General features: G+C 36.9%; 1 protein-coding gene across 2 annotated transcripts in view; it reads right to left on the bottom strand.

The window, feature by feature from the left end:
- NT5DC1 (5'-nucleotidase domain containing 1) overlaps positions 1-14,738 on the bottom strand; it is a 137,760-nt gene that overhangs the window by 4,065 nt on the left and 118,957 nt on the right. For both annotated transcript variants that reach the window (XM_045798510.2, XM_045798511.2), the window contains exon 11: positions 5,571-5,739. In XM_045798510.2, the coding sequence (XP_045654466.2) occupies positions 5,571-5,739 (169 nt within the window). The remainder of the gene's footprint in view (positions 1-5,570; positions 5,740-14,738) is intronic.

Raw genomic sequence — 14,738 nt, 5'->3', positions numbered from 1 at the left:
TCGGTACATGTTTAGCTTTATTTGACTACTGTTAAGTCCTTCTTAATATTTTCTCCTGAGAAAAGTTAGAAGACAAAAGCCCAGTGCCAAGTTCTTTTCCAGGGGGCTGTGGAAGAAAGCTTTTGGGAAATGAAAATTGGAACTGCACTAATGTTATTACTGCGTTCTTTGAGGAGACCCAGAAGATGGAGAGGGGGTTATTTTCTCATTCTTCAGAGAAATATTTAAATCCTAGAATAATGAAGATTCACTTTACTTTGACTTTCTTACTATTTCATAACCCTATCCCACTGAACCAGTTTTATCCACGTACTATTATAATAATTCATTGGCTTCCATTATCACATTACTTTATTCTCTCACTATAAATTTGAGTCACTTTGAAATAAAGGAGGAGTGAAATAGAAAAATTGAAAATAATAGTTTAATTCTGGGTCAGTCCCTTACTTCAAGTTACAAGTTCCATTTCTTTTACAGGAAAATTGTTTGTAAAAGGAGGTTATCTTTCTTTAATTTTATGTGTATAAGCATGGAACAAAATGAAAATTAAACTATTCTTTTGGAACTAATGCGAATGAGATATTATTTTAATGAGGATACACTGACATATTGGATTTGTATGCTGGCATAGAGAATGGACTTTTTGGAAGGTTATATGTATTTTAGGGTTGCAACTGTTGTCATATCATCATCATTGCCATCACCCTATCAATAATTCAGATAAATATTTTGCTTTACTTTCTCTCACATCCATCCTGTGAGGGAGGAAATGCAGTTTGGTATTAGCCCCAATTAAATGAAAGAAGAATCTAAGGTTCAAAAAACTTAAGTAGACTTTTGCTTATTATAAACTGGAGCTAGGACAACTAGAAAGCTGAATAAAATACAAACATCAGAGTAAAGTCACTTGAGAGGCAACTAATACCTGAGGACCCAGATCCTGGGACAGCGTAACAAGCAGAGAGTGAGCTGACATTCTGCCACAGCTTTTTCCCGTGGGCACCTGAATTTGTCCTGGAGGCAGGGGCGGTTACTAGCAGCAGGAAAACTAACAGAGCTTTTGGCAGTCTTGAAGGGGTGCAGTCAAAAATTGAGGGGCTAGGAATCTGCTGTAAAGGAATGGGTGGAGAACTGGACTCTGCTGGTTTTCTCCTCAGGAGAAAATTGTTGCCAAATTCTGAGGGGAACTTCATTCAGGAAACTAAGCAAGCCAAAGCATATACCTCTGCAAAGCAGAGTGGATTTTTCAGCAGTTTCTTGGTTTTAAGAAAACAGAGGGATTAAATTCTGATCTTAATCAGGGGCCCTGTGAATACCTCAGGCTTTCAAATTCTGAGAATTGAATTTACTATTATGAAGTAATTCTCTTTCATGTTAATAATGGATTTTTTCCTTAATGTCTCCTTTGTTTCACACTAATATAACTAACTCTTTTAAGTTACTGTTAACATGGTTAACATATTTCTTGCCATCTTTTGATATTCAAACTTTCTGTGTCCTTATATTTCAGAGATGTCTTTTCTAAACAGCCCATAGTTGGGTTTCGTTATTTCATTCAGGCCTTTAATCAGAGATTTTTGCCATCTATACTTAATATAATTACTCAGCTTTAAATCTGTCATCTTACTGAATATTCTCCATTTGTCTTGTTTATTTTTCATACTCTCTTTTCTTTCCATTTTTGTTTCCTTTTAGATTTTAAAATTATTTTACATAATTAGCCCAGTATGTATCTCTTACAGGTTCTTTGGTAGTATCCTAGAGATTACAACATGCATTTTTGTCTTATCAATACCTAACATACTCTTATTCCTTACCATATAATACAAAGATGCTAGAACATTTTAACTACAGCTGTCCTACTGCCACTGGCATCATTTAAAAATTTTATTTAAATTCAATTTAATTAACATATACTCTATTATTGTTTCAGAGGTAGAATTTAGTGATTCACCAGCTGTATTTCACACCCAGTGCTCATTACTTCCAGTGTGCTCCATAATGCCCATCACCCAATTACCCCATCCCCACATCCACCTCCCCTCCAGCAACCCTCAGTTTGTTTCCTATGGTTTTCTTCCCTCTGTTTTCATCTTATTTTTCCTTTCCTTCCCTTATGTTCATCTGTTTTGTTTTCTTAAATTCCACATATGAGTGAAATCATATGGTATTTGTCTTTGACTGACTTATTTTGCTTAGCATAATACCCTCTAGTTCTATCCACGACTTTGCAAATGACAAGACTTCTTTCTTTTTAATGGCTGAGTAACGTTCCATTGTGTAGACCATCTTTATCCCTGCATCTGTTGATGGACATCTGGGCTCTTTCCATATTTTGGCTATTGTGGACAACGCTGCTATAAACATTGGGGTGCATATGCCCATCGAATCACTATTTTTGTATCCTTTGAATAAATACGTAGGAGTGCAATTGCTGGGTCATAGGGTAGCTTTATTTTTAACTTTCTGAGCAATCTCCACACTTTTTTCCAGAGTGGTCACACCAATTTGCTTTCCCACCAACAGTGTAAGAAGGTTCCCCTTTCTCTGCATCCTCGCCAACATATATTGTTTCCTGAGCTGTTCATTTAAGCCATTCTGACCAGTATAAGTGTTATCTCATTATGGTTTTGATTTGTATTTCCCTGATGCCAAGTGATGTTGAATATTTTTTCATGTGTCAGCCATTTGTATGTCTTCTTTGTTGAAATGTCTGTTCATGTCTTCTGCCCATTTCGTGACTGGATTTTTTGTTTTTTGGGTGTTGGGTTTGATAAGTTCTTTATAGATTTTGGATAGTAGCCCCTTATATGATAAGAGATTTGCAAATATCTTCCTTTTTGTAGGCTGGCTGCCTTTTAGTTTTTTAGACTGTTTCTGTTGGTGTGCAAAAGCTTTCTATCTTGATGAAGGCCCAATAGTTCATTTTTGCTTTTGTTTCCCTTGCTTTGGAGACGTGTCTAGCAAGAAGTTGCTGCGGCCAAGGTCAAAGAGGTTGCTGCCCGTGTTCTCCTCTAGGATTTTGATGGATTCCTGTCTCACACTTTTCATCCATTTTGAGTTTATTTTTGTGGACGGTGTAAGAAAGTGGTCCAGTTTCATTCTTCTCCAAGTGGCTGTCCAATTCTCCCAACACCATTTGTCGAAGAGACTGTCTTTTTTCCATTGGATATTCTTTCCTGCTCTGTCGAAGATTATTTGACTATAGAGTTGAGGGTCCATTTCTGGGTTCTCTATTTTGTTCCATCAATCTATGTGGTCTGTTTTTGTGCCAGTACCACACTGTCTTGATGATTACAGCTTTGTAATACCAGCTTATAGTCCGGAACTGTAAGGCCTCCGGCTTTGGTCCCCCCACCCTCACAACATTACTTTGGCTATTTGGGGTCTTTTCTGGTTCTATACAAATTTTAGGATTGTTTATTCCAGCTCTGTGAAAAATGCTGATGGTATTTTGATAGGGATTACACTAAATGTATAGATTGCTTTGAGTAGCATAGACAGTTTAATATTTTTCTTCCAATTCATGAACATGGAATGTTTTTCCATTTCTTTGTGTCTTTCTTAAGTGTTCTGTAGTTTTCAAAGTACAGATTCTTTACCTCTTTGGTTAGATTTATTTCTAGGTATCTTATGGTTTTTGGTCCAGTTGTACACGGGATCCATTCCTTGATTTCTCTTTCTTCTTCATTGTTAGTGTATAGAAATGCAGCTGATTTTTGTGTATTGATTTTATATCCTGTGACTTTGCTGAATTTCTGTATCAGTTCTAGCAATTTTTTGATGGAGTCTTTCATGTTTTAAAATTTCTTTCTTTAGGGGCACCTGGGTGGCTCAGTTGGTTAAGTGTCTGACTCTTGATTTTGGCTCAGGTCATGATCCTGATCAGGGTTGTGAGATATAGTCTGCTGTTGGGCTCCAAGCTGGGTGTGGAGCCTGCTTAAGATTCTCTCTTCTTCCATCCCCATCACCCCATTCCCACTCCCACATGCACTCACTCTCTCTAAAAAAATAAATAAAAATAAATTTAAAAAATTCTTTCTTTAAACATCTTAGGGCTTTTTTTTTTTTATTGTTCCAACAGAAAATGTTCATTTAATTTATTCACATATCTATCCCTTTGTTGCTATATATTCCTTCTTGCATCTTCAGTCTTCCAACAGGAATCATTCATACTTTTGCCTGAAGAACAGTACCCTAGCATTTTCTGTAGTGTAGGTCTTTTGGAGATAAATTTCCTCCATTGTTGTCTGTCTTTTATTGTTTAACATTATCCTTACTGGGTGTAGACTACCATCAAGATTGATAGTCATTGTCTTTCAGCAATTTAGATACTGTTCTACTGTATTGGCTTCTTTTGTTTTTGGGAGAAGTCAGATGTCAGTCTAACTCTTACTCCTTTGAAATCAATCTGTTTTTAATTCTCTGGCTACTTTTAATATTTCTTAATTACCTGTGGTTTTTAGCAGTTAACTTTGGATTTGTTTTTATTTATTTTGTCTCAGTTCTTTGGGCTTCTTACACCTTTAGCTTATTTCTTTTCATCATTTTTGGAAAGTTGTAGCTATTATTTTGGCTTATTCTCTCATCTCTGGGGATTCCAATTATAGAAATCTTATTCCTTCTTGGTGTATCTCCTATGTTGCTTAGTCCATCTTCTGTATCTTCCTTTTTTCTGTATCTTGCTTTTTTTTTTTTTCCTCCATGCTTCATTTTGGATATTTTCTTTCAGCTTGTCTTCCAGTGCACTGATTTATGTTTTAACTGTCTAATCTGCTTTATAAAATCCATTACATTTTTAATTTTGATTTTCTAATATTTCAATTTTAGAACATCCATTCTCCTTATTGTTTTTATGTCTCTACTAAATTTCTCAGTCCTTTCTTTTCTGTACTACTTGGCAAGAGTAAACTTCATTATTTCTGTTAGTGTAGTCTCATACCCTTGTGGGCCTGGCTATTTTTCATTATGTGCTGAACCTTAGACTGATTGTTTTTAGAAATAATTTGAGTCCAAGAAGATGTTACCTTCCTCTAAAGAAAATATTCTCAATCCAGTTTTAGGGATTTAGCTGATCTAACACTGAGCTTCAGTTATCTTTACTCTAAGGTAAATTCAGGGTCTCAACACAAATTAAGAGAGTCCATCAGGTCTACCCTCCTCTCTGGCAGACCGTACCTTCCACTTCCTATGCCTGTAGGCTCAGGAAGCTAATGAAAATTCCACTCTCTTTCTCTGGTGCCCTCTCTAGAATTAGCCAACACTAAGGAAAAAGCAGCTCCAAAAGTCAGGTTCACCTTACTTGGCTTCTTTACGTTCCTGTCCTGGTAATTTTTCCTTTCATTGTATGACTCCAAGCAGACTTAAAAAAAAAAAAAAAAGCAGCTAGTTTTTGTAGTTGGCTCCAGGAGACAGGCAGGTCCTAATTACCTAGGTTGCCATAACCTAGGTGTATCCCAAGAAAAACAAATGCCATGGGAAGATTTTCTTTTTTCAAAGGCAAGAATTCTAGTGCTTACAGTCATTACTGGCTAGTAACGACTAAGTTTTATAAGTATTTTTACACTTACCTGCTATTGCTTCAAGACTTGGAATTGCAATAGTGCTGTAAGTACTGATTCTCTTACAAGACCATGTATAAACCAGTGAGTCTTCTGTATTTTCCAGTCCCGAAACTGAATCAATAAAAAAAGAGCCCCACTTTTTAGATAATGTATTTAGAGGCTTTGCTTTTGGTCCCTGAAACAAGAGAACAATGAAAACTATGATTAATTTTCAATGTCATAATTTTTCCCATTAAGTAAATCAAAATAGAAAAACTCTAGGAATTTCAGTAGTTTACTTTTTTTTTTTTTTTTTTTTTTTTTTTTTTTAAAGATTTTATTTATTTATGTGACAGAGAGACAGTCAGTGAGAGAGGGAACACAGCAGGGGAGTGGGAGAGGAAGAAGCAGGCTCCCAGCGGAGGAGCCTGATGTGGGACTCGATCCCGGTACGCCGGGATCACGCCCTGAGCCGAAGGCAGACGCTTTAACGACTGCGCTACCCAGGCGCCCCTCAGTAGTTTACTTTTAACCAAACTGTATGCTATATAAAAAGGAAAACAAAGCTTAGAAGTTCTTTCCTCCCCTGGGAGTACCTAGGTGGCTCAGTTGGTTAAGCATCTAACTCTTGATTTCGGCTCAGGGTAGTGAGGTCGAGCCCTGTGTCAGGCTCTGCGCTGAGCACAGAGCCTGCTTAAGATTCTCTCTCTCCTTCTCCCTCTGCCACCCACCAGGCTCACTCCCTAAAAAAAGAAGAAAAAAAAAAAGTATCCTCCCCTGGTTTTGTTTGGGAACCCTTTCTCATCCTTTGGGATTTGGCCTGGATGCCATCTAGGACATTTTCCTTAACCTCCCACCCTCAGGTTAGGTCTTCTCCATTTTCCCACCCTGAGTTTATCCCTAATATACTACTCATGCTGTCTTTAAATTATCATACTATTTACTTTTCACTTTTGGCAGACAATGAACTACAGAAGGTTAGGAACTTCCTTATATCTTAGTGTAACTTCAAAGGTTCATGTCTAGGTCAGAGCAGAGATACAAAAATTATAGACTAAATAAAAGATTCATTAAAAAATACTTCTCAGTGTTTTCTGGATATGGTATAAAATTAAGAACTGTAAAGCTCCCATCATATCCATATAATCTGGATTATAAAATCTGTCCTCTTTTTCTGATGAAAACTTCATTTTGGAGCAGCACCGAGTCTCAAAAATGCCTCCAGATTCATAATTCTTTGTGCTGGAACTCATTTTGTGAAGCAAGATGAGGATGTTTTCAGATGACGGCATTTAGAAACCACCCAGCGAGAACCTCTCTGGATTTCACCAAAGATATTTAAGAGCAGTATAGAATATGAGTATCTGTGATCCTGTGTATACATTTAAGGTGCATTTGAATATAATTTCTCAATGTTTAACACACAGTTTATAGGATAACTTTTCATTATTTAGTTCATTATCGTTTCCAAAATAATGAGTCTGAGATGATTCACATCACATATACTGTGTGTAAACAATGGTTCTGCAAACACTGAGTGGTAAAATCTAGGCTGCTTCTACCTCTATGAACATAGAAACATAGACTTATTTACCCTTTCTGGTTAAATATAATATGGATGCTGCTATGGTTTAACTGTCTGTGCCTCCCCAAAATTCGTATGTTGAAATCCTAACCCCCAAAGTGATGGTATTAGGAGGTGAGGCCTTTGGGAGATTGCTTAGGTCATGAGGGTGGAGCCCTCAGGAATGGATTAGTGTTCTTATAAAAAAGCTAGCTTCCCTCTCCTGGTATGTGAGGGTACAGTGAGAAGATGAAGGTCTATGAGGAACTGGATCTTCACCAGATGCCGAATTAGCTGGCACCATCACCCTGGGCGTACCAGCCTCCAGAACTGTGAGAAATGAATGTTTGTTGTTTATGAGATAGCTAGTCTACGGCATTTTGTTACAGCAGCCCAAAAGGACGAAGACAGATACCAGTCTCTGTTCACTCTGATATCGGAGTTTTTAATAACCCTTTTTCTCAAATATTTTAATATATATATCACTAATCAAAAGAATCATGCCATTTCTTGAACACATCAACAAGGAGTACTCCTTTTTTTGTTAGGGCTTTATATCTTGTAGGTATCATCTTTTAATGATAAGAAACCAAGTTTCTTTCCTCACTTCTCCTTCCTCTCTCTGGTGTCCCTTAGACATTTAGCTGTGTCTCAATTTTCCTCACTAGGCCCATCCTATCTTTCAAGCCAGTTTGATCTCATCCTCCAAATATTTCAAGGAAAATAAGATATAACATTAAATCAATCATATCTTTCTTCTCACAGAGCCAGCTCTTTTCTTGACTTCTGTATTTATATGGATAAAATCCATTATTTCCAGTTGCCTATATTTGAAAACTAGCTGTTTCCACGTCCAACCCCGTCCACCAGCAACAGGCTTATCACCTGCCCACATACTCCTTCCATTTCTTTCTCACGACTATCCATTTGTTCATGTTTGTATTATCTCTGGTATGGGATGCTGAAACAGCTTCCGACAGTATCCCTTCCCACCACTCAAGTCTGCCCTTACATAGCTACATTCAACCCTGTTCATTCCCACCTTCAAAACTTCCTTTGGCTGACAAACCTATACATTTGTCTGTACATTATAATCTCCATACATTCACTCATATTATTTCCTGAACCAAGAATATGTTGCTGTTTCCATCAGTTGAAAATGTACTGGTGCTTTAATGTTTACCTCAAATTCTACATTTTTTATTTTTATTTTATTTATTTATTTATTTATTTTTAAGATTTTATTTATTTATTTGACAGAGATAGAGACAGCCAGCGAGAGAGGGAACACAAGCAGGGGGAGTGGGAGAGGAAGAAGCAGGCTCACAGCGGAGGAGCCTGATGTGGGGCTCGATCCCAGAACGCCGGGATCACGCCCTGAGCCGAAGGCAGACGCTTAACGACTGCGCCACCCCGGCGCTCCATTATGAAGTATTCTGTAATCCTCCTCAATGCAGTATGCATCCTGCTTTGTCTGAAATTCTTTTTTAACTTGTACTCTCTCCAGGCTGTTATGTTTTATTTACATACTCAAGCTCCCCTTCTCCTTTATCCTTGGACTGTAATGTATTCTGTAGGAAGGAACTGTGCGTGCAAGGACACCTGGGTGGCTCAGTTGGTTAAGCGTCTGCCTTTGGCTCAGGTCATGATCCCAGGGTTCTGGGATTGAGTCCCGCATCGGGCTCCCTGCTCTCCTTCTACCTGCTGCTCCCCTGTTTGTGCTTTCTCTCTCTCTGTGTCAAATAAATAAATAAAATATTAAAAAAAAATAAAAACTACCCCAAACACAGCAATCTAGAAAGGTAAATTTTTTCCCTCACAGTTAACTCCCTAATTTATTATTATTATTTTGTCTAATGGGTAGTTAAAAAACAACTTGGTCTAATTTTCTTATTTGGTATTTTTTTTGGAAGAATTTTTTTGAAGGGAATGAGGATACAGTTATTTTTTATTGCTTTTAATGTATCTGGAACATAAAGCCAACAAACTGATAGAAAGTTTCAAATTACTGGTTCTTTAAAAAATGTGCTTTCTTTTTTAGTTACCCACTGGAAGTACTGAGATAAGTATGTCTAGTAGGTCTAACCACAGTCCCTGCCGCAGATATACTCTTCATTCTGGGAATTCCTTTTAAAGGGTAGTGGTTATGTTCCAGGCATAATTTTTTTTTAAGTTTTATTTATTTAAGGAATCTCTACACCAATGTGGGGCTCAAACTCGCCACCCCAAGACCAAGAGTCTCATGCTCTTCCGAATAAGCCAGCCAGGTGCCCCGCAGGCATAATTCTTAATAAAAGTGTTTGTTTCTGACTGAAATGCCAAATAACTGTTTACTAAAATAAAGATTAAAATTTATTTTCATTATAGTAGAGTTGTCTAATGGAGTGAAGCTTTAGTGAACAATATTCGTCCCAGTTTATGTTTTTCTAATCTAACTCATAGAAATGTATCTCAGACTATTTTATTAGTAAATCAATTTAAAAGTCCAGACTCAGTATCAATCTGATTGCTTGTAGGTGGTATCAATATCACCATTGTTTTAATTTGTGCTTCATGGATTGCCAGTGAGAACAGGCATCTCCCCCGATGTAAGCTTTCCCCATCAGTCACTGCTGGGTCCCTTTTATCCAATTTCCTACCTGAATAGATATAAATTCACTGTTGGTTTTCATTAGGTTCAACCATATGAAAGTGCTGATGTTCATCTATTTTAGATATACAAAAAAGGGCAATTTCATAATGTTCCATCTAAATGGATGTTGTAAGACCCTTTTCCCTGTCTTTTACCCACTGGTTAATAGTATTCCAGGTCTTGAACAAAAATATTTAATACTGATACAAAGTCATCATTTTTTCTACTTATTGTTGCCCACTTGGATTCTAACTTGAGAAGGAACCACTCTAAGACCACAAAAATATTTTCATAATTTTTTCAATTAATTTTATAGATATATTTCTTATTTTCAGGTCTATAATCCATTTAGAATTTATATAAGGGGAAAAGGGACTCATTTTTCTCCGTATACTGGGACTACTTACTACTTACTGAACTATCTTTCCTGCTGATTGATAATCCTCTATCGTGCATCACGTTTACACGGTACCTTGGAACGTGCCTGGGTTCTTTTTCCTCCGTTCACTGACCTTTTTATATATTTTATTAGTAGCACTATATTAAAAAATTACTGTAGCTTCCTAACATGGTTGGTATCGAACAGGGAGAGATTCCTCCCCTTTATTATCCTTTTTTACAAAATTATCTTAGCTTTTGTGGGCCTTCAGTTTTCTGCCTAAATGCAGGATCAGTTTGTGATGGTCCAACCAAAATCCTCCTGGGATTTTGTATAACATTATATTGACTTTATAAATAAATCTGAGTCAAATAGGTATCAGTATAATCTTAAAATATGGTATATATCTCTCCATTTTTTCATTTGTATTTAGAAACTTTTTTAAAATTGAGTTGTAACTGACATATTAGTTTTAGGTACAGAACATAATAATTTTATATTTCTGTATACTACAAAATGATTATAATAAGTCTCGTTAACATCTGCCATCATACAAAAAATTACAATTTTTTTTCTTATGATCAGAACTTTAAAAATCTACTCTCCTAGCAACTTTCAAATATGAAATATAGTATTATTAACTAGAGTTACCATGCTGTACATTAAGTCCCCAAGACTTACTTATTTTATTCCTGGAGATTTGTACTTTTGATTCCTTTCACCCATTCAGAAACCCTAATAGAGACTTAAAAATTTCTCTATCAAGGTCTTATGAGATGTATTCCTAGACAGTAATATTTTCTTTGCTTTTATAAATGATTTATTTCTTGTTACATTTTGTAAGGGCTTACTGGTGGTACAGAGAAAAGCTACTGATTCTTTTTTTTAAGAGAGAGAGAGAATGCAAGCAGGGAGGGGCAGAGGGAGAGGGAGAGAGAGAAATTAAGCAGCTCCACATCCAATGCAGGGCCTGATGCTGGGCTTGATCTCACAACCTTGAGATCATGACCTGAGCCGAAATCAAGAGTCGGACGCTTAACTGACTGAGCCACCTGGGTGCCCCGAGCTACTGATTTCTGAGTGCTGATTTGGATCCAGCACTGTCACAACTCTCTTCTTAGTTATAACAGTTTGTTGACTCCCTAGGGTGGTCTATGCTAATGACCATACAAGTCTGATATAATCACAATTTGGTGTCTTCTAATCCTAATTTTGTATTTCTTTTTCTTGGGGTGTTGGCCACCCCTCTCCTGCACAATATAATTAATAACAGATATCCTTTATCTAGCTCAGAACCTTGAAGAGCACGTGTCTCCATTAGGTATGGCTTTCTCCCCAGTCAATTTTTCCATTACAGATTATATTCTCACTGGGTTTTGTTGGATAGCTTTTCTCTAGTAAAAGGCTGGCATCTTGTTTGCTGAGAATTTTTATCATTAAAATGAATTATTTTGGCACCTAAATTTCATAATATGTCATTCTAAAAAGCTGAAGAATACATTTTTATTTGTTTTGAGTTAAAATGAAGAAACAGATGAGAACAGCAATGAAGAAAGCTAAAGAGGAGAGATCCTTTTAGAGGCTAATCTTATGAAATTTAAGACTGTCCAAGTAATTACAAGATTAACGAAGTGACTTTTGATTTGTTGCACAACACAGAGATAAATGAAAACAAATTATTCTTCCTTAGTCTCCTTAACTAGGTTTAATCATTAAAATGGGCCATTTTTGCTTATCTGTCATGCTCCAACATAGTGGAGTGGATAATCAAACAGATGCAGTAAGTTTTTAGAAAAAATTTCTTATATAAGCCTTTAAAGTACCATTTGAGATGTTCTCTGCCATTATCTTGAACTTCCTGTCACAAATGAAGGGAAGTAAAAGTGATCTTCACATTCCAGATAGTTTTATGGAGGGTGAAATTACTCTAAATATCTGAGAAATTGAATTCAAGCCTAAGTGAAACAAAATGCTAATCTCTACAGAATGTAGTAAATGTTTTTGGTCAGTGAGTGCATCTATCCTGAAATGATCTGATTTGTTTTTAAATTACACTGTTAAAAGTTCACTTAAGCTGGGGCGCCTGGGTGGCACAGCGGTTGAGCGTCTGCCTTTGGCTCAGGGCGTGATCCGGCGTTATGGGATCGAGCCCCACATCAGGCTCTTCTGCTAGAGCCTGCTTCTTCCACTCTCCCTGCTTGTGTTCCCTCTCTCGCTGGCTGTCTCTATCTCTGTCAAATAAATAAATAAAATCTTAAAAAAAAAAAAAGTTCACTTAAGCTGCATAAAGCTAACTAGAAATAAGGAATTAAATCCCTTTGCATTCAGGTTTTGTACTCACTAAAACACTGCATGTGATATATAGTCTATGTATGACATTTGGTTAGAAAAATGAAAATACATTTTTCTTAATAATCACAAAATCAACAGAAGAACCCTCACACAACGCTTTCTGTTTAGCTCCCTTTATGGACTGTTTCCCTCCTCCTGTAGCAACTGAGGATGTCTGTATTCTTGTTTCCTCCACAGGGAAGCAGGAAAGAATCTGAATTCTCATGACATGCTGTACTTAACACCAGGCTTTGATGTGCTGGTGGAAAAAGGGTTCTGTGTATAGGAATAGAGGTGAATATGAAAGCCGTCTGGCTTTTAGAAGTTGTGGTCCTAGGTTTATGTTACGAGATAATTAAAAAAAAAAAAAACAACCCACCCAATTGTTTTTAAATTTTAAATCTGCTTTTAAATATAAGCAGAAAGATGTATGACAGAGGATTCTCTTTAAAGTAGAGAAAACTGTCCTGAAAGTTGTCCTGAAATATTTGCTGAGGATAAGCCCATCAATACAAATACTGCCTCAAAACAAACTATAGAAACATGGCGGCATTCGATCTGACCAGGATAACTCTGGAGTCAAGTAGTACGAGAACACTTTGCTTTCTCAACATAATGCTTTGGGCCACAGCTAGGATCCTGCAGCAAAACACCTGCCTCAGACCCCAGCAGAACAGGGGGACCCATCTTTCACAACTCTACTTTTCCTGGAATCTCAACAGTAGGAGATGGAAGGAGAGTTCAGGGGTAAAACTGGAACCTTCTGAGGGCTTTATTCTAACCTTGTCACTTGGCCAAACCCTCCTATTCCTTGCTTCCTTGTCCATGTTCAGTGGAGCAGGGTGGGTTGGGGAGGCAGAGTTTGATAGGAAAGAACATTATTTCGATTTTGTCTTAGGAAATAAAACTTTCAAGCTGTTGACTCCTCATTTCCTGTCCAAAAGCCAATTATGAACTTGTTCATGTGTTTATAACACATGAGAATCGTGGGAAAAGGATAGGGCTACTGTTCATTATAAATGTTGGAGGAAACTTTCCCATGGATTCTTCATTTTCTTAATACAGTACCTGTATTCTCAAATCATACTGAAGAAACCAAATCTCCTAATTTCTCTTTAGTGAAAACCTCCAAAGTCACTCAGGATAGAAGGCCTACCTCCTGTAAGACTGCTTTAAAGCTCTTCTTAACTCAGTCCAAAGAACTTCCAATGTCATGTTCAAGACTAAATGCTACTCAATGGAAACCTCATAAAAACCTGAACCCTTTATTCTAACACTTTGTTGGGTCTACTTATAGTTATTATTATTTGTTAAGTAAATAGACTTTAGGCTTACAGATAAATAGAGCAGATAGTACAGAAAGTTCGCATACATCTGTCCCCGCCCCCGCCTCCCCTCCCCCCGACTGTCTCTCCTAGTAATAACATTTTGTGTTAATTGATGTGGTACATTTGTTATCACCAATTAACCAGTATCAATACATTATTATTAATGAAAGTTTGAAGTTTACATTAGGATTAACACTTTATGTTGTATAGTTCTATGGGTTCTCACAAATGCATAATACCATGTTTCCACCATTACAGTATCACACAGAAGAGTTTTACGACCATAAAAATCCCTTGTGCCCCATTTATTCACCTCCCTTCCTCCTGAACCCCTGGCACCACTGGTCTTTTTACTTTCTGTAGTTTTGCCTTTTCTAGAATGTCATATAGCTGGAATCATATAATCTATAGCCTCTTTAAATTGGCTTCTTTCACTTCGTAGTAAGCCCTTTAGGTTCCTCCATGTCTCTGTGTGGTTTAATAGCTCATTTCATTTTATTATTTTTTGTTTCTTGAGTTTTTCCTTCTTTATAGTTGTTCCACTGGAATGAATTTAGAAATCCATTTCTGCTTCTTTTTGCTTTTATATACTTTTCTCCCTTTTCAGATTTATGACATGTTTTACTTTCTTTACCTCAAGTCTTCAACTAAGTTTTATTCTTGCAGCTCAGGAGCAAGTCTAAAGGAGCTACCAATTTATTAACTTATACACATGAAGAAAGAGCAGAAGCACTTTCATGGCCAAGCAAAAGAGACATAAGGTATGGCTATAGTGAGTCAGGATCTGGTTGCCTCAGCATTAGCCAAAAACACCCATGGTGTCATAGCACTGGATGAAAGCAAGAGGGCTGGGAAGACAGATGGTCAGTGTCATCTTGGCATTATTTAAAAATTATCAACAAGATTAACAACAGAGCTGAGATGGCAAGAAGATCACCATAAGTGCCAACAGATGTCATTA

The sequence above is a fragment of the Ursus americanus genome, chromosome 11 (assembly GCF_024610735.1).
Source record: "Ursus americanus isolate L20-20 chromosome 11, mUrsAme1.1.p, whole genome shotgun sequence".
Classification (NCBI taxonomy): Eukaryota; Metazoa; Chordata; class Mammalia; order Carnivora; family Ursidae; genus Ursus; species Ursus americanus.
The sequence above is the reverse complement of the archived record's forward strand: the minus strand, read 5'-3'. Positions and strand labels throughout refer to the sequence as shown.